General features: G+C 38.3%; 1 protein-coding gene and 1 pseudogene across 4 annotated transcripts in view; one reads left to right on the top strand and one right to left on the bottom strand.

Annotated features, from left to right (window-relative positions):
• The window catches only part of LOC146457769 (periodic tryptophan protein 2 homolog), a 59,472-nt gene extending 45,993 nt beyond the window's left edge, over positions 1–13,479 (bottom strand). For 2 of the 4 annotated variants that reach the window (XM_085091467.1, XM_085091468.1), the window contains exons 1-3: positions 13,412–13,479; positions 13,226–13,338; positions 5,195–5,289 (exon numbers count right to left, since the gene is read on the bottom strand). In XM_085091467.1, the coding sequence (XP_084947593.1) occupies positions 5,195–5,289; positions 13,226–13,338; positions 13,412–13,429 (226 nt within the window). In that variant the 5' untranslated portion in view covers positions 13,430–13,479. Of the gene's footprint in view, positions 1–1,010; positions 1,064–5,194; positions 5,290–13,225; positions 13,339–13,411 lie in introns of those variants that run through there. The other 2 variants (XM_085091469.1, XM_085091470.1) reach the window with 2 other exon arrangements.
• A 2,663-nt stretch (positions 13,480–16,142) lies between these two features.
• On the top strand, positions 16,143–20,048 carry LOC146457768 (uncharacterized; annotated as a pseudogene).
• Positions 20,049–20,436: the final 388 nt, after the last annotated feature.

The raw sequence follows: 20,436 nt of genomic DNA, 5'->3' as shown, positions 1-20,436 counted from the left end.
GGCATTGTCTAATGATATCAAATCAAATTGCTGGTTACAAAGGCTGCTTCCATTTCCCACTTCCGTTGTCTCTGGTACAGTCTTGAGAGATGTGGGAGTTACATGTAAGTTGGAATATATATATTTTTTCACTTCCGAAATGGCTGGTCATGGCTGAAACACCAAAACAAATATTGAATGTGAATACAAGGGCTTCTTGTCTGATGTTTTGACACCGTTATCTGCTGGGAGAGTCAAAATCTTCGGAAAGTGTAATCTATCTTCCTCGCCTGATCAAGTTGACAGTCAGTGAAGATATCACCTCTTACCAGTGCAGAAACTCTGGAGCAGATTTGTTTGTTTGTTCCAAGTGCTACGAGAGACTAACTCGATTTGAGAAAGCAAAGAAGTATAATGTAGAAGGTGTCAGGGGGGGATCTGCAGTATTTATCAGTCCATTAAAGACTATTAAACGAAAAGTTAAACAACAAAGAGCGATCAACTTGTGGTCCTTGTGGAAAATGTCGCACATGCCCCCAAACAAATTGCAACAACAAAGTGAGTTTCAACTGCAAAATCTTTAAAGTTTACCGACATACATGTATCAGGTAATATTTTGGTTTCCTCCACACCGACAAGGTGGACAAGATTGAAGGCAAAGCTTGATAAATATTAAAGCAACTTTGCGTAACCAGTCGGCAAATTGAAGAAATATCACTATTCCCGTCACAAATTCTTTGATTGCAGTCAGTCGATTTAAACGAGAAATTTTGAGCGTAGGGCACACAGTGCTGAAAGCTCACTTAACCTTGGTCAGGGTCTGTCTCCGCCATGATGTTTTTCACTGTTCCCATGAGAGGCATTCTGAGGTCAAGGTCAACCTTCCAGATATTAGAAGGTTCACAGTGATTGGCTAAGTGGCGGAAAGGAATGTGGGGTTAGGTTGAGCAGCATGAAAATCAAATATGAAAAAACCAATTGAAAGCACTCTGGATATATAGGCTCATACAAAGATGGGGTCTTTACTATACCTTATAGCAAAGCAATCCCTTGGGCAGAGGGCAAAGTTTCACCATTTTTCAACCTCAAAAATAAACGAAAGCAGCATCAACTTTTCTGAGGAAATTGAAAAAAAAAATGAGAAAAATACAAGCAGCTGGTCAGGTAAAATGCTAGCTCTCTTCACTTATGTCCAGAAATGCACCTAACCCTTAATTTGGGTACTTCAAATCACAAATTGTATGTCCTATCATCTAGTACCAACACCCCAAGGTGTTATCAATGAGGTTAACTCCCTATTATATGACTTCCTTCGCGACAGCAAAAGTGACAAAATCAAGAGAACTGAGATTCAATGATTATAATAAAGGAGAGCTAAAAATGATTGCCTTTAGAGCTTTAATCAATCCTTAAAAATTAGATGGATAAAAGGCTACCTGGATGACAATAATCAGGGGAAACAGAAATCCTTCTTCAATTACTCTCAAAAGAAACACGATGGCAAATTGGTGCTTTCAAGTAATCTAAATCAAAGGCTCCTGTGAGCCAACCCGTGAATGCAGATGACACATAGTAATTGCAATTTAGACGGCTACGGAAACTTCCTCAAAAGCTAAAAGAAATTATATCTTTGCCCGATTATGTAACGAAAAATGACCATTCTTGTACTATTAAAATGATTGTCAAATTATCCTGTACAGATTGAATAAGCCGATTATTCTGATGCGCCGATTAAAAAATATCACGTATTTTTTTTATTCAAAGTTTATAGGAGCACGCCATGTGCAGCTACGTCATGCAAATTCGTGTGATAGTCCGCGGCTACTGGATTTCGCGATCTCTAACCATCACTTGCCCGATGGGCAAGTGAAGTTTTTTTGGGAATTAAAATTACAAAATTACTGTAGGGCAAGCCGATCTCACAAAGGGAAATATGTTCAACAAAGTATCGCATTACGATTCATGCCCGACATAAATGCGTGAAATTTTTCCTTTGGAGTTCAGTCCACGCAATCCTCAAGTAAAAATAATGAACTATGACAAGCTCTTGCTAAATAAGAATTATTTATCGACCGCGTCCTTTTGCTTTCCCATAAATTACCAGTTGTAAATTTCGAAAATGAAACATTTTTTCCCTTTGAAACCTCTATGAAAGCTGACTAGATCTTAAAAGTGTTCATTTCACCAGAAATTTGCATAATTTTGTTTACGACGTCAATGGCACGTTCCGCTTTCGCGTGAAAACTGACAAATTAAATTATTTTTTAATTAAATTATTTTTAAATTAAATTATTTTTAATTCTTGAAAGAAACCGCACTTCGTAGAAAAAAACGAAAAAATCCTATAACTTTGCTCAGATTCAACGAAAAATCCCCATTCTTACACTAAAATGATTGTCAAATTATTCTCTACAGAATGAATGAGAGAATTCTGACGCGTCGTGAAACAAATTTTTACGTTTTTTTTTTTTCACTAATTGAGTTTACGATCCCGGACTTTCTGAAAAACTGAAAAAACTTGAAACTTTGCTCAGATTGAACGAAAAATCGCCATTCTTGCACTAAATGATCGTCAAATTATTCTCTACATATTGAATAAGAATTTCCTGATGCGCCATGAACAACAAATGTTCGCGTGTTTTTTTCCACTAATTGAATTTAAAACTCATTCACTGCGCACGCCCGAAAGTTAACGACAAAACCGACTGATCGACTGATCGACTGATCGACCAAGTCGAGAGTCAGCTATCGCTATAACTCGTTCATTGCGCATGCGCGCATTCACGAGTTAAAAAGGAGGTTACTCCTCTACTTAACATTTCAGACCCACTCTAGGGGAAACACTGCATGGTCAGGAATACTCAGGAGCACCTTAAATCACAGCAACTTAATATTATTTTCCTCCCAAATTTGGCATAACTCCCTAACATGAATTTGTAACAAACCTACAGTGGAACCTGTATATAACGGCCACCCTCAGGACTTGAGGAACTGGCCGCTTAATACAGGATCACTAAAAATGCTCACTGGGCGTAGTCTAATGTCAATTTCAATGGTGTATCATACAAAAACATTTATGCAAGGAAACAATAGGACGATCAACACTCTTTCTAGAGATCAACTGATACTTTAAACAAAGTTCAGTGCCAACTTGTAACTTAACGGTATAATATACGTAACATTGTGCAAAAGCACTGTGCAATAAATTGCCCTCTACTCTTGTACGGTGTACAGTACTGTATTTCCTTACGTGACTTGCAGTTCACAACAAAATATCTCATTCCGTCATTTCATAGTTGTTACGATCGAAGTGGAGTTATAACGGTAATGTTGCTAACTCAAAGTAACACAATATACAATAAAATTCTTCAAGTTAAAATAGGAATAGGGTAAGAATTACGGCGACTTAAAAAAGTCGGACACGTGCGTTTGGCGCTTCCGAATTTGAAACTTTTGATTGTAGAGCAAGTCGTTGACTGTCGGCACTGCCAGCGACAATTCCTGTTATCCATGGTACTATGCATATGGCTAAGTTTCCATTCAAGGGTGGCCGCTTAATACAGGTAAAAATAACAAAGAAAGACAAACATAGGACTGCTACAGGGCGGCCGCGGCTGCTTAATAGAGATGGCCGCCTAATACAGGTAATATATACAGCGTTTGTATGCGCAAAAAATCGGGACTTTAAAAACTGGCCGCTTAATAGAGGGTGGCCGCTTAATACAGTGACGTTATTTACAGGTTCGACTGTATCTTTAAATTACGGCTTAACGCAGGGGTGAAAGAAATTAAGGACTTGCTCAACAGTTCAAATCATAATTTTATAAGCTACACTGCTTTCATCACCAAATACAAGATGAAAGGACAAACTACCTAGAGTGTTACAAAGTGCTCCCCTGACCAAAATATCCCTCCCTTTAAAAATCTTGCCGAAAACCTCCTTTCATCAAAGCAAGTTTGCAAACAAATTTACCAATCTATTGTCAGAAGAAAGGCATCCACACCAGTGAAAAGTCAAGGAAAGTGGCTTGCTTTCTGAAGATGTAATTTCAACTGGGAAGATACATACAAGCTCTCTTTCCTAGTTTTTGTATCGTAGAAACAAAACTAAGACTCTTTACGGAGTTTTTTTTTTTTTTTTACATAGGGCAAACCTCTTATTAAAACTCCCTTTCGTAGCATTCTCTACATTTACCTTTTGTTTCAAATACTTTGAATAAACGCATGTATGTGTATATGTCTTTCAGTTTAAGTTTATTCATAGGTTACAAATGATTTTCTTCACAAGATAGGTAAAAAGAAATGGGTCACTTTTTTTGTGTCAACGCCACTGGGACACTAACCCACCTCTCTTGGAAAATTTACCCAGACTTTCTGGAAAAATGTTTCGCAGTGGATTGTTGAAAATCCCAATCTGACAAATGTTTTCTTCTCAGCTACACTTTGCCTAATGGCCTAATTTATAGTATCTCCAATTTACTCCTTTACCATTACCTGCTTATCACTAGATACTAGATACTGTAAACAGCTGCAAACTAAGAAACACCCTCCCAGTGCTACAAATTTACACACAATTAATTACAAGTTCCATGGAAATTGAAAAACAGATTGCTTTAGATAAACTATAATTTAACTTTTAGCTTCCTTTAGGAAGAAATGGGCTCCCTTCAAACATCACCCCTCAGAGAAATAAATGTTCCCATGAAATGCAATCAAAGGGCAGGTGGATACAGGGAGGCAGACTAAAGGGTACTCATCCTTTCTTTATTTTTTCTTCCTTTAATTAGATTTTATTGATCTTAGTAAGTATTGTTAATTTTTGTAATCTGCAGTTATTGTAATAATATTGTTAGTTATCTTGTTGGTCTTTATTGTGCATTGATGTGCTTGTATTATTTTGTGGTGTTGAAAAGTACGCTACAATAAACAATGACATAGAAATCATAAGTACCAGTAGTGTAAGAAGTGAAGGTATTGTAGTGCAGTGTTCATATTTGTATTGTAAGTGGTTCCTTTGTAAGACGATAAAAAAAGAAAAAAAAACTGTTGTTAGTGATGAAGCTCAAAGCAATACATTTACAGTGTAGTTAAGGCTCGAGACATGTTCTGAGATTTTAACATTAAAGAAAAATTCAGAGAACTAACCACGGCCTTTTCAACAACTTGTTATATTCAGTTGGATTAGGCATTGACTGAAAACTCTCCTGTCACTAACCTTCATCAACGGTAATGAGGATCCTCCCATCTCTTGACAAACTTATCCTTGAAATGTTCTTACGATTTTCAAAAGGTAGCGTCCACGATCTGTTACTTAAATGAAAAGAACAGACTGTCAGATAGATTAATTCAGAACAATTTATTTTTAATTAATAATCCTTTTATGTTTAATGGATACAATGACAAATGAAGAGTGACAGTGGTTATACAAGTGCTGCAGAAGAGTAGGTGGGGTCACACAAACCCACTAATCACTTTTACTAAAGACAAAAGTGAAGACTGCTGTGTCAACAACCACAGGAAGTATCCTATTTGTGACAAAACAGCATCCCTAACATTTGCTTTTTCCATACTGTAGGTCCAAATTAGCTTTAAGTAACATAACTTGTAGGCTTGTAACTAACTTTCAAATTATTATTAATATTTAGCTATATTTGACAAGTGCTAAAACTAACAGTTTGCTGGGTCTTAAAAACAACATGAATACAGCCATACAATTTTTGCCCCACCCAACACCACACAGATTTTTAGCCTTTTCCCCCAACAAGACTAAGCTAACTGAATATGGATTCATGGTCCCTAGCCTGTGCTCAGGTTCTCCCACCCCTTCCCCCATCAATCTTCCCGTGCATTCAGCTTTTTCAACTGAAGCTGGTGAGCACCCACTTTTTGGTTTCACTGTAACTTTCTAAGGATTTCCGAAGTAAAATTAAATCTTGCCACTATACCTCCAAAACTCAATGAGTTACATTTAGCAACTTTGATTTTTACCCCAGATTATTTACATTGGGTATACACAATGGTTCCACACTGATTTCAGACAGATGTTCTAGATTTTTGTCATGCCTTTTTTGCCAAAAACCTTTAGTTAATTTTAAGCTTTCTTTGCAGGTCGTCAAATAGGCTGTCATAATTTTCTCAAGATTTTGAAAATATTTTCTATTTACTTTTATGCGGGATGCCTTGGGGCAGACTGCGCTAAGGTTTCAGTCATTCAAGTTTCTTATAGTTTCTTTTTTTTGCTTTTTCTTCAATATAGGACTTCATGATTTGCAGTTACTGTATTAATTTATTCATTAAACCTAGATTAAAAACCCCACATCCCCTCAAGAAGGGATATTTTTGTTACCTTCTTTTCTAACATTGTCTTCAGTAAAGGCTGACCAATCAGAATCCATTGTCTGTCCATATATTTACGCACCTAACCCCAAAATTTGTTTTCGCTTAAATAAATCTTTGCACCTGTTCAAAACGCATTGAGCCTTTTTACACCTTTTTCAACCAAATCTTGACTTTTTATAGGCTGTAAAAGTTACGAAATCTAGCCATCACCTGTCCCATGACCGAGCTAGTAAGGGGCCTTGGTCTATTCCTTACATGACATCACAAACTGCTTTGCATGCATTTTCACACAGACTTAATACAATGCAAATCAGTTTATGACGTCAAGTAAGGAATAGACCCATGCCCCTTACTAGCTCGGTCATGGGACAGATGATGGCTAGATTTCGTAACTTTTACAGCGTATAAAAAGTCAAGATTTGGTTGAAAAAGGCGTTAAATAGCACAATATGTTTCGAACAGGTGCAAAGATTTACTTTAAAGAAAAACATTTGGGGGTTAGGTGCACTTCAAACCTTATTATTGGAAATAAACGCTTCATGAAATTTATGCAAATAATTTTCAAAAATTCAAGTTAATTTTAGTGGCATTAATTTTTGTTATCGTTAATTTCTGTGTCATTAATATTTAAGTGACGGTTAATTTCCACGACCTTTATTTCCCTTACGGTGAAACCGGGTTGATATGGACACCAAGGGGACATGCCAAAGTGTCCGTATTTAATCTGGGTGTCCGTATTAAGCAGGCTCTCAGAAATAACATGGAAAAACATCACAGACACGTTTTATTGATACAAAGACTAAAGCAGACATTTGTATGGCAGCAAGACGTGAAATTTCTTTTCTGTAACTGTAACAAGTTGAAACTAAACTTATGCTCGTTTATCATAGTCTCGGACTAAAAGCTGCTTTTTAATTGTTGTTCTTCAAACACAATGTGAAGTCCTATCAGCATCAGTCTCTGATAATGGCAAGCATAGGACGTCAAAAAGGAAGAACACTACAAGCAATGCCTTGAATCAAAGGGCAAGGAAGTGAAATACTTGTGTTTACACAGTGGGTAGAAAACGTTATTAAAGATTACAAAGATTACAGCACAAGGATAAAACAGTGGGAAAAAGGCAGACTGATCAAACATGTCACGCTATTTTGCTACTATTTTTTAGGAATAAAATTGTAATAACCTGTAGAGATCTGTCATTATTTGAACAGGGTACAATGTCTACAATTAGCATGTGATAAAATATTTATTGTGACAATACAAATCTATAGACAGTGCAGGTGTCAGTAGAGCAGGGTTCCACTGCATTTTTGCCCCAAATTTTTGATACACTCTAGAAAGGAAAAAGCATTGTTTTATAAGAGTGTAGATCCACTGAGATCATGGACACTGTGAAGATCGCTTGAAGTGGTCAGATTCCTTTGTTTAAACCCTATGTTTACAAACAATTCCACAGACATTGTTGTCATTTCAGATCTTTAAAACTGGGGAACAGAAATCTTTTGGAAAATCCTTATTGATTAGCAATTAAACTCTAATCAAAGTTCACACTAACGCGGGATTAGCTTAATCAGGCTTTATAAAAATGGGCCTATTGTTGTAAATTTTTAAGACTCCAATATGCTACTTTCAGGAAGAAAACAAACCTTTTTGAAACAGTAAATTGAAAGAATAACTTCTAAGCAGTACTTGACAGTTTGAACACTGGAAATTTGAGAGTTCACAGCCAAGAAATTACGCTTTGAGGGACAGATTGTGGTATTTCAAAGTGAAAAGGAAAGATCATAGCTTAAATCATCACTCATGCAGGTGCTGCAGACTTGGTCGAACTGATGGTTAATGGTAATGGTAATGGTATTTATATACCGCATTTTCTATATGCATATTCAAATGCGGTTTACATTACTACAATGCAAGGGTGAGATCTGGCATCAGCATATGTCCATTAGCAACCTCATCCAACCCATCCAACCCATGAATCATGAAATAGCACAAAGACCAGACCAGCACACCAGGAACTCCATGCCCTACTTTTTGCGATTAGTGTGTGGGTTCTTTAACGTCCCACAGGGTTATGAACATTGAAGTGTTGTGAGACGGGGCCTACGGTTTATCGTCCTTATCCGAGAAGACTAGAAAGTCTAACCATTTGCAGATGTCATTACAAAGGGAGCACTTTCTCCTCAGTTATTTAATAAAGACCCTGAGTGTTGGTCTGGCCAGGGTTTGAACCCCCGACCTCCCGCACTGTAGTCCGATGCTCAACCAACTGGTTCAGTGCTACTGAGAATCCACCTCACAAAAAAATTGAAGGTTTTCAAGACTATTAATAATTATTTTCACTAAAATAGTATTTTGATCGGCTGATTCTTTGAATTCCTTACAGTTTTCACATACTCCACACAAGTCAATAACATATTTGTTCAAATTTGAGTTGCAATTCTTTCAAATCGCTTACATGTAGTTAAGTGAAATTTGTATGCCTACCCTTTGAAGATGTAAATAAATGCTTATCTGAACAAAAACTTTTCCTTTAGGAAAAGCTTTTTTTTGTCTGTTTTTCTGTGTATTTTCATTGATGAAACGTGGTAATTACTAAGCTATCTTAAGTGATAGATCAGTGAACCATGAAGGGGGAGATTGTGACTGTGGGTAGCCATGCATTCAAAGTTAACATTTGCATTGACCAAAATATCCCATTTTAATGCCTTCACGTGTCTTGTTTTCAATTGTTCAGAACCTTTGCCTGCTTGGCCTTTGAAAAAGAAAATAGAAAAAGAAAGTAATTACATGTATTCCCCATGTCCCAGTTATCATTTGCAACGGCATGCAGCTAGATAGCAGAGACAAAATAAACAGAGTTATACATACAAAACAAACTTAAGCCTCACCTACCTCCCCACCAATGTGAGGTAGGACAAAAGTATTGGCAGAGTCTTTCTTATCTCCCCAGCACCATACAGGCCGGATCAGACAAGACAAAGGCATGAGATAGTTATAATAATTACAATTATAATAATACTCATTTGTATACCCCATATGCATGGCAGCTCTATGCACTTCACATGGTATAAAAATGAAATGGAAAGATCAATTAATTCTTAAAAGCAATATTAAAGAAAAATGTAAGTAAGCTTTGACTTAAATATTATGACATTGTTACAAGTTCTGATGTCAGCTGGTAAGGGCAGAGATGGCAAAAACTCTGGCACCATAGGTCTTCATGTTGTAATCATCTTGTAATTGCATTGGCAGGGGCCAAATATTGAGTACAGTGAGAGAAGACATGGAGTAAGAAGCTCTTTGATATAGGACAGTGATAGAATTTGGAGGCCTTTGAGGGTCAATAGAAGAATCTTGAATTTTATTTGTTAGACAAATATAGGGAGCCAGTGAAGATCCTTCAACGGTGGTGTTCTGTGATGAAATTTTGAGGAAGAAGTCACTACTGTAAGTGTGCTGTGTACAGCATTCTGAACAGACTAATTTCCATAATAAACATTTAGGAATGCCATACATTTATACAACATTTGCACCTCCTCCAAAGGGAGGGAGGGTGGGTCATCAAAGTCGCTACTATGTGTTTGCATTCATGCAATACTGCTAGGATAATGCTCTGAGAAAGTGTTCTGCGGCTTTTATAGCAAGACAGTGACCTATTAGGTAAAGTAATGAACTATAAACTAAATAGACACAAAGTGGTAACGTACATGACTGAATAGAGCCTTGAATAGAGCTTACAAAACAAGAATCAATCCAAGCAGAGCTACATGTAAGATTTATGCAACATATAATTTATTGGTTCAATTTCCTAGCCAGGAAAGGATTTAATTGTAAAAGAGCTTTCACTTAATATGAATAATGCCTTCGCATATAAATTGTTACCTTGGGAAACAAAGGACATTACCTGACCTACCACCCCTAAGGTACCAAATTCCATTAATCGCATTTTACCACTCAGTAACAGCCAAATAAGCGACTACCAGCTCTACCTCCCCTGCAAGATCACCATTCGACCACATGACCCTTGCTTGATTGACAAACTCCAAATTCCCTATTTTACATCATCCCTCCAATTGCACCAGATGCTCAAAAACACCATGCGAGCTTAGTGAACACTGCCAATTCTAACACTGCAACAGCTTTGCACTGTCCAGAAAACCACCCAAATAAGCTTGGAACAAGTTCAGACATGGTTCTCCTCTCTATCTGTTTTTGAGCCTTTCAACACCACTCTTTTCTCACCAAACTACAAAGAGATCTATACATCAATAGCACGACCATGCTACCGGATAGTGAGCTTGGAATACTAGTGTTTTAACTGGTATATTTCATACCCAGTAGAACTATTTCCTTAGCTTAAATAGGCAGAACTTCATGTCAGGCATAGAAATTATGTATGGATAAACTCATGTATCTGGTGATGACTCATTTTTCTGTCGTAAATTGTTTCTAAAACATTTTTGACATAAAGAGGACAATATCTAATTAATTGAGATAGAAAAGATAGGTCATGGTGCTGATTAAGGAGTAAACGACCATTTAGCAATTGGTTGAGCTTACCTTCAAGGAAAACTTGCTATTTATTTTCTAACATGCATGTGCACTAATGCTGCACACAATAATTATGCACAGCAAGAATGCACAATGCAATATTCAATGGAATCACCTTTAGTTAATTGATAGCAATCAATAACAATAAAAATCAATGATTTTCGTATCAATAGAAGTTAAAATGATTAATCATTGGTTGATATCAATGGTTTTTTTTTTTTTTAACAGTATAGAAACCTAAGCCACACCAAAATAAATTTTAAAACATGCCAGTATTTGGAAAGATTTCCGCACAGCCCCATAAATCACGTATCGCTGTCGTCACCTCTTCCAAAGAGGAGGGCATATCTAATCGATAGAAATCGATCATGGGAAAGCTACGCAATTAATCATGAATAATACTTGATGTTTGTTGATTGATTAGTTAATTTAATCGGTGAAAATCAATAATCACAATTTTTATCTAATTGATGAATAGTGATAGTCAAAGAGGTGAGCAACACATTACTCTCCTAAATCAAAGCTGTTCCCAAGGGGATGTCGATAAATTCAATGGCTAATCACGCTTCTTTCACTGAAATTGGTGACCATGTTTTCTACGTGTTTTAGACTCAAATGCTGTTGTCAAAAAGAAAATTAAGTTCTAAGAAGTACTCAACAGTTTAAACAGTGGAAATTGGAGAGATCCTGGTGAAGAAATCATGCTTTGTTTGACAGATTGTAAAACTGCGATGCAAGGAAGAAAGGTCATTGATAAGCTAAAACACACATCACATCACTTTGTCAAACTGATGCCTCAACGCTACTGGGAATCCACTTCACAAAAAAAATTGAAGGTTTCATTGTCAATTTTTGACCAGAAGTTTTCATTCAGGAAAGCTTTTTGTCTGTTTTTCTTTCTGTTTTTTGATGTAACGAGGATAAGTTGTAATCTTGGACATATTGACATAAGAATAGAATGTGAGTCAGGCCTGGGTCATTATGTCATCGTAAATCATTTTCCAGTATGACGACAAGTAGCGTAATGCAAGGATACCGAAAGGGCATTGCGCTTAATCTTTGTGACTAAAACTATGCCATTAGCTTAATTGCTACAGGAGAATATGTTTCCTTGTAAACTTAGTGCTAAACATAGTCACCAACTTATCCCGCATAATCGCCCCTAAGCGTCTTCTTTAGCAAAAAATCAATCAAAATCACAAGAAGGCGACCAATCGAATTTCATAGACTTCCGTTATTACTTAATTGATTAGTATCGATTACGATCGATTTTTATCGCGTATCAAAAATATCAATTACTGTCAGTTGCATCTAAGCGTGTACACAGGAGGGAAAAACATGTTTCTAGTTGGGTGCAAATATGACATATTTTGGTGCCAAACATTCAAAGTTTGGAGTATGCGGCTGTTGTTGACTTGATTTGTTTCTGCTTAACAAAATATTCTTTGCAAGTTGAGAAAAACGAAATATTAAAGCTTATAAGTGGAACGCGCTGATCTGGCATGACAGTTTGCTTAACGGCTGTCAAACCTCAAAAGTTTGGCAACAAAACACGTCATGTCTGGCACCCTCTCAAGCAGTTTAAGGCCTGGGTTTGAAGGGTGTTCAGAAATTATGAATGATCCCCTATATCTTCAGTTTGTCTGCCTAGAACAGGATGAAATTTTCCCTGAATATAAAAATCAATGTTTTCTTTCACATGACCAAAAAATTAAAATTTTGTAAATCAGTGATACGGTGGCGAATTTTCTTTATATAGATAACTGAATTAGTGTTTTCGAAGTAGATTTAAATATTGAACATTTGGAATGACTGTCCTCAAGTTTTTGAATTGGAGAAATTAACAATCAAAAGTTGATTGTGGACTAAGAAATGACCTTTGTCCTGACAAATTTTTTCTGGAGAACAATGGACGATCATTCCAAATGTGAAGGGTAATCCATGTGAAGGGATGGAGATATTTAATTTATTAGAAACGCGTTTTTGTTTGATGTTTTCTCTTAAAACCGTCGCCTACCGGTCTGTGTCAAATCTTTGCTTTTTTCACGAAAACGATTACGTGATCTATAGCACTAATTATTATGCTTAGAAATTTTAAAAATAATAAGAACTTTTTATCTGCCAAATTTCAGTTCAGTGTCATTCAACTTGTTAAAGTTATCTCGAACAAACCATTTTTCCCTCTTAAAAGCCTTAACCCAGGCCTTAAATTGCTTGCGTATAAGAACAGGTTTTTTTGTCTCATGTGAATACAGTTTGATTCACAAAAAGTATACATAACGTATGGGACTATGCAGAAATCCTGCCTAATTTTTTTTCTTCCATAAAAAAGAAAGAAAGAAAGAATGCTTACTTTTTGAGGTCAAACACGGCTACTCTGTTTCCCACCGGACTCAAAACACAGTCACCATCCCCGCTGAACAAAATATTACCTTGTCGATAAACTGTACCTAGTATGTTTGAAAACTGAAGAAAACATTCAAATTAAAAATAGACGGATTTCAATGAAGTTCCCTCGAATAAGGCTTTGTTTAGGTACCTTAAAAGACAGGGCCATTTCAAACTCGTGCAGCCAATGTGGATCCTTGACAGAGATGAACAAGCATTCTCCCCCCCAGAGCCCTCCAAGAGTCGGCCGGAGTCGGCCGGAGGAGCTCGAGGAGCCTAAACCGAACCAATCTCGTCCCCAGAGCGCGTGCGCGTTTTAGGCCAGAGCCGCTGGAGCCGCAAAATAAATTAACCACACTGGGTTGCACTGGGGAGCTGGGTGGGGAGCTATGGCCGGATGAATTTCAGCATGCGAATAAATTTAACGAAATTTTCAACGGTATAGTTTTGTACCCTAAAGACATTGCCGAAACGTCGGTTTCGAATTATCTTTCAGCGTCTATTTTATAACTTTTGAATTCACATTTATTGACTACGCTGCGCAGTATTACAATTTTTATTACACAAGCTATGGCTGGGTCCTGACACGAAGGCTACTACCTTTCCCAAAAGGTAATAGCCCCCAACAATAGAAATCGAGGACATAATAATTACCATATATGAAGTATCTACTGAACCCGATATGTACTTCATGTATCCGTTATTATAGTGTATTTAAAATATACTTCGGAAACCCTTATTTACCCCTGTGTACCCTTGTATACCCCTGTATACCCTTGTAAACCGTAGTATACCCTTGTAAAGCCTAGCTTACCCTAGCAAACCCTAGTATACACGTGTAAACCCTAGCATACCCTTGTAAACCCTAGCAAACCCTAGTATACCCTTGTAAACTCTAGCATACCCTTGTAAACCCTAGCATACCCTTGTAAACCCTAGCATACCCTTGTAAACCCTAGTATACCCTTGTAAACCCTAGCATACCCTTGTAAACCCTAGCATACCCTTGTAAACCCTAGCATACCCTTGTAAACCCTAGCATACCCTTGTAAACCCTAGTATACCCTTGTAAACCCTAGCATACCCTTGTAAACCCTAGCATACCCTTGTAAACCCTAGCATACCCTTGTAAACCCTAGTATACCCTTGTAAACCCTAGCATACCCTTGTAAACCCTAGCATACCCTTGTAAACCCTAGTGTACCCTTGTAAACCCTAGCATACCCTTGTAAACCCTAGTATACTCTTGTAAACTCTAGCATACCCTTGCAAACCATAACATACCCTTGTAAACCCTATTATTAAAAACTGCATCATTGTATAATGCAATTCGAGGGATTTGATTGGCTTAGCGGCCATGGTATATGAGCAATTATACCATGGCGACCATTAAATTGCCTTCTGGTCGTTCTTGCACAGCGAAATCAGTAAGATCTAGCAATATTTCTCGGTTGTTTTTAATAAAACAATTATTCCACTTGCGCTTGTTGGATATGAGATGATCATAGCCAGCTCGGCGCTACGCGCCTCGTTGGCTATCTATCATCTCATATCCAACGCGCGCTCGTGGAATAATTGTTAAGTATACTCTTATAAACCGTAATATACCCTTGTAAATCCTAGTATACCCTTGTAAACCCTAGTATACCCTCGTATAACCTTGTAAACCCTAGTATACCCTTGTAAACTCTAGTATACCCTCGTATAACCTTGTAGACCCTAGCATACCCTTGTAAACCCTAGCTTACCCTAGAAAACCCTAGTATACCCTTGTAAACCCTAGTATACCCTTGTATACCCTTGTAAACCCTAGAGTTTACAAGGGTATGCTAGGGCTTACAAGGGTATGCTAGGGTTTACAAGGGTATCCAACAGTTTACAAGGGTATACTAGAGTTTACAAGGGTATTCTAGGGTTTACAAGGGTATACAAGGGTATACTAGGGTTTACAAGGGTATACTAGGGTTTGCTAGGGCTTACAAGGGTATGCTAGGTTTTACAAGGTTATACTATTTGTAAAACCCTGGCATACCCTTGTAAACCCTAGTATACCCTTGTAAGCCCTAGCATACCCTTGTAAGCCCTAGCATACCCTTGTAAACTCTAGCTTACCCTAGCAAACCCTAGTATACCCTTGTAAACTTTAGTATACCCTTGTAATCCCTAGTATACCCCTGTAAACCCTAGTATACCCTTGTATACCCCTGTATACCCTTGTAAACCCTAGCTTACCCTTGTTAACTCTAGCATACCCTTGTAAACCCTAGTATACTCTTCTAGACCCTAGCATACCCTGTAAAGCCTAGTATACCCTTGTATACCCCTGTATACCCTTGTAAACCCTAGTATACCCTTGTAAACCCTAGTATACCCTTGTAAACCCTAGAATACCCTTGTAAACCCTGGTATACCCTTGTATACACCTGTATACCCCTGTATACCCTTGTAAACTCTAGTATACCCTTGTAAACCCTAGCATACCCTTGTAGACCCTAGCATACCCTTGTAAACTCTAGTATACCCTTATAAACCCTAGCATACCCTTGTAAACCCTAGTATACCCTTGTAAACTCTAGTTTACCCTTATAAACCCTAGCATACCCTTGTAAACCCTAGCATACCCTTGTAAACTCTAGTTTACCCTTATAAACCCTAGCATACCCTTGTAAACCCTAGTGTACCCTTGTAAACCCTAGAATACCCTTGTAAACCCTAGTATACCCTTGTAAACCCTAGTATACCCTTGTAAACCCTAGCATACCCTTGTAAACTCTAGTATACCCTTATAATCCCTATTATATCCTTGTAAACGCTAGTATACCCTTGTAAACCCTAGCATACCCTTGTAAACCCTAGCGTACCCTAGCAAACACTAGTATACCCTGTTAAACCCTAGTATACCCTTGTAAACCCTAGCATACCCTTGTAAACCCTCAGTAGTATTTCAGCAAGGAAGGAATGGCTACTACCTTAAATGAGTCTACCAAAAAATTTAAGAGCACCGGTGTGCCAGAAAACGTCCCTGTAGCAATGGCAATTGCAAAGGATAAAATTTGTGTCTCGTCATTATCCTCACATATGGAATTTAGTACCGGTGTTTTTGGAGACAGGGTTGAAGATCTGAAAAGCGAAACGGTACTGAACTATACATTAAACAGAGTTCTCAACTTGAACGATGTTCTGTCAACAGTTGAAAAGAAATGCACCTCAAGAGCGTTTGATATCCTTAAATTTCCTTTCTCTGACGGGAAAAGAATGGTCCACGTTTTTCGTGGACAAAGATGCAGAATCAGATCAGAAGACAACGAAATTGACGGTGAATTCTTTCCAGAAATGAATCGTGAGTGCCTACAGCGACACCTGTCTGCATGTGCCCTTAAATTAGACCAAGTTTCTGGAGATGGCGATTGTTGTTTTGCGAGTATTGTCACTGAACTTCATAAATTACTAGTCAGCAATGATGATGGTAATGAGGAATTTGCTGGACATTTGAAATCTATTCGACTAGGAAAATCATTTGAGACAGACGCACTTCAGCTGCGACTATTGTCCTGCCAGGAAATAAAAAAATATCGAGAAGTATAGTTCCTTTGTGGACTTCAACGTGAAAGATGAACAGTGAAGAGATTTTCGGAGTCCGGATGGTTCAATAGTTCCTTGGGTGACCACTGTGTTTATGGATGTAGCAACCTGCTTAAGATTCAAGTCGTGGTGATCACTTCTATTCCTGGTTCACCGGTTCTGACGTTTGCGCCATCCACGCTTCTTAGTAAGCGTTCAATCTACATTGCCTATAATCATTCGTCCCTGGGTCATTACGATGGAACTAAAGGTGAGCTTATTTGTTGTATTCAAAGCTTCTAAATGCACAGTTTTCATTGCCCACGCGAAATTAATAAACCTGATACCACGAGAATTAACGACATGAAGGAAGGTTGCGTTTTCGCTGTCCGCACGGATAAATTACCTACAAGAATCTAGGTGATAGCCCTGATCAGTCCTGTCAGTGTGTTGTCCTAGAATATATTTTAATACTTCTTTCACTTTCAATTGCGGGTATCCAGTTTGTTTGAACTATACCAGGGACCGCGCAGCATTTTTGCGATTGGGAGGGGGGGGGGGGGGCTAAATAGAATGCCGAAGGCATTTTTAGCGCGCGCTGCAGGCGCAAGCATCCTAGGGTGGTCCGGGGGCATGCTCCCCCGGAAAATTTTTTAAAATATATGCTTCTAGAATGGCTAAAAATACATCCCAATATAGCGACACAGTGAATTATTTTATTATTTATCAGGCTAATAAACACTAAATTTGAACTAAAATAACAAAACACCAAACACAAGGAAAATCCCAATAATTACTTTTTAGCACGTTGACAAATCTAAATCAGTGAATTTACTTAAGTTGCGAAAACAGTTTCCATTTCGCTGGACAAATTCATTCGCTACATCTAGAAGCCGAATTTTATCTGTTCTTGCCTTGTGGGTATGCAATAAAGCTACATTATTAAAACCTTGCTGTTTCATGTTAGCACGCAACCACGTTTTCACTCTTCTTGCCATGGAAACGACCGCTCACCTGTAGCACTTGTGGCAGGGTTTACCAACAGGGCCCAGTTGCTCGAAGCATGGTTAGCGCTAACCCGGGTCAAATACCATGACAACCTATAGGTTTTAATACCTCTTAACCAATGGTTAGCGCTAACCATGCTTCGAGCAACTCAGCCCAGGAGTTTACAAATAACCTCAGTTATCATGCATGTGTCTCTCGTTATCAGTAATACTCTTAACCGCTTCAGTTCAAAACTTCGGCAAAGCAATTAATCTGCGCATCCTTGATCAACGCTTTCAAAATTTCGAGTTGGGAAAAAAGATATCCAGTTCTTACATCGTCAGTATAATTTTCTTTCATGTAGTCCATTTGTGAGGATACGTCTTACGAGCTCAAAACGCCCATCAGAAGAGACTCCATATTGGAATATGCTTTGAAACTAGGCTGATCAAAACTTTCTTCAATGGACGAGACTATCACTGATCTAGTGCTTCAAAGTAGATTCTTCGATGTACTTGCTCAGGAGTCACAGTTCCAACCTCAAATCTTCCAGGAGCTCTTTTGTTTCTTGGTACCTCAGGCTCCGTAATAAAAACATGGAGCTGTTTTTTGCGAAGCACTGTTTGTTAAAAAGTTGCAAAACAATCATAATTTCTGATCTTCTTGAGTGCATCCTTCGTCAGCTTGGCATTGTGTTGTCCAATGGTGGCTGACATGCCGGCTTTCTGTAAGGTCTCCGATAGATTATCTGTATGGGAGAAACTGATCCTCTGACTCAAGTGTAATCCAAAGAAAAAGTCAAACTTTTTCATCTGTGCTTCAGGCATCCAATTTTTCTACCACGAACATCTGATTCTAGTCTCGTTTCAAGGCAATCATTCCATAGCTTTAACAATGTGTCATAATTGTCGATGACTCTTTGGAAACAGGTTGCTCTCACAGTCCGCCTTGTTGCACAGAATTTAGTCAAGCCGGATGCTGAAATGCCTTCTTCTTCATCTTCCATTTCTATATTCGACTTAATTTGGCCGAGCAAGTTTTCGCGTTTTGGCGAGAACTTGACTAGCTTTACAATTTCATCTGTGTTATTTACTGTGTCTGAAAATATTTTGCAGTGACTCGTTCCGTCTTTTGATTTAGTCAAATTTGTCACTAACTGTGACGGGCCGGGGGAAAGAAACTGAACTTTCGCAGTTCCTTGCAAACTAACCCCCAACTATTGCACACACAAAGACCAGACCAGCACACCGGGAACTCCATGCCCTACTCTTTTTTACACTTAAACTTAGCGAATGAGCATGGCAATGTGTAGGATGAGCTTTTTCCTGAATATCTTGAATTTGCTTCGCAACCCCCGACCTTTTACCCAACACATTGCAAAATTATTGCCCCCCCCCCCTCCCCCGGCTCCGCGGTCCCTGATTATAATACCCAATTTTTCTTTATTCCTTTCACCTCCAACTATTGACGATTTGAACACTGGGGAAAAACAAGCCCTAACAGCAACAACAACAACTCAAAAGAAGAGGGCATGCAATTGCGGATTGTTCTTGAAACAGAAAGGAGAAGTTGTCCTTACATCCTGTGAAAGTTTAAGGTGCTCCTGTGCCAAAGCAGGTTACAAATGCTCAAGAGAATGTCGGTCCATCTAGTGCCAAAATTCACCACTGGTAGAGATGCGAGCATCTGATGCTTTGGCGAAGGGCTGCTCATGTGGCCTAACAAAAAAGCAAGATCTTCATTTCGTTGCATGTAAAGACTTGAAAAGAAAGTCCAAGTGTCCGTGTCTTCGTCAAGGCGTGTACTGCTCGAAATTTTGCAAATGCTCCAATTGTAGAAACAAAAATGCGAATCGAAAGTCATGTGACTCAAGCACATTGACTGTAGTTGATTGTGGAAGTGAGCGTAGGAAAAGACCTAACCCAGACCCCTACAAACGCACAAGAGGTGCAACATATTTGGCTGAAAGAGGATTTGACCTAGCTCCAGGTCCTTGGACGTCACTGGAGACAATAACCTTGTTGGTTATTATTGAAATGTTGAACATGTACAGTATCCAGACAACATCCAAAAATGTGTGTGACTTGTATAGCTTCGTTGCTTGTTCTGCAAATGTCAAAGAGATGTCCTTGCCGATTGCATACAAAGCTTTTTCGTAAGTAGCGGCAAAGCTGGTCTTCGTCAACTCTAAACATGCTGTTGCCGAGTCCCTGATGGATTCACTTGTGGAAATTAATTGATCATTACGGGGTCTAATGTTGACTTGTCAGCTGGTTTCGTTGCACAGGAGAGTTCATTGGAAAACATTATTCACAAGAATCATTGACGAAACCTCAATTTTCTTATACAGTACGATGTCAAAGTTCTCTGTATTGAGACGTTACTGTCGCTAGAGATTGTATCGTTGACTTTTTTTCACACATTCACATTTATTATATCGATTATCGGCAACCAATTCAGTTTACATTCCGGGTTAGATAAGTGTTCAGTTTAAGGCTGGCTTTCACGGCTATTGACGAAATCGGAGTCGAAGTCGCCGTTGGAGTCGTAAGAGTCATATAAAGCTCAACTGAATTGGAATCGAACTCGGAATCGGAACATTTCCATTTTCTTTTGATTCCGCTTGCG

The sequence above is a fragment of the Pavona decussata genome, unplaced genomic scaffold, assembly GCF_977016875.1.
Source record: "Pavona decussata unplaced genomic scaffold, jaPavDecu1.1 SCAFFOLD_237, whole genome shotgun sequence".
In the NCBI taxonomy this organism is placed as follows: Eukaryota; Metazoa; Cnidaria; class Anthozoa; order Scleractinia; family Agariciidae; genus Pavona; species Pavona decussata.
The sequence above is the reverse complement of the archived record's forward strand: the minus strand, read 5'-3'. Positions and strand labels throughout refer to the sequence as shown.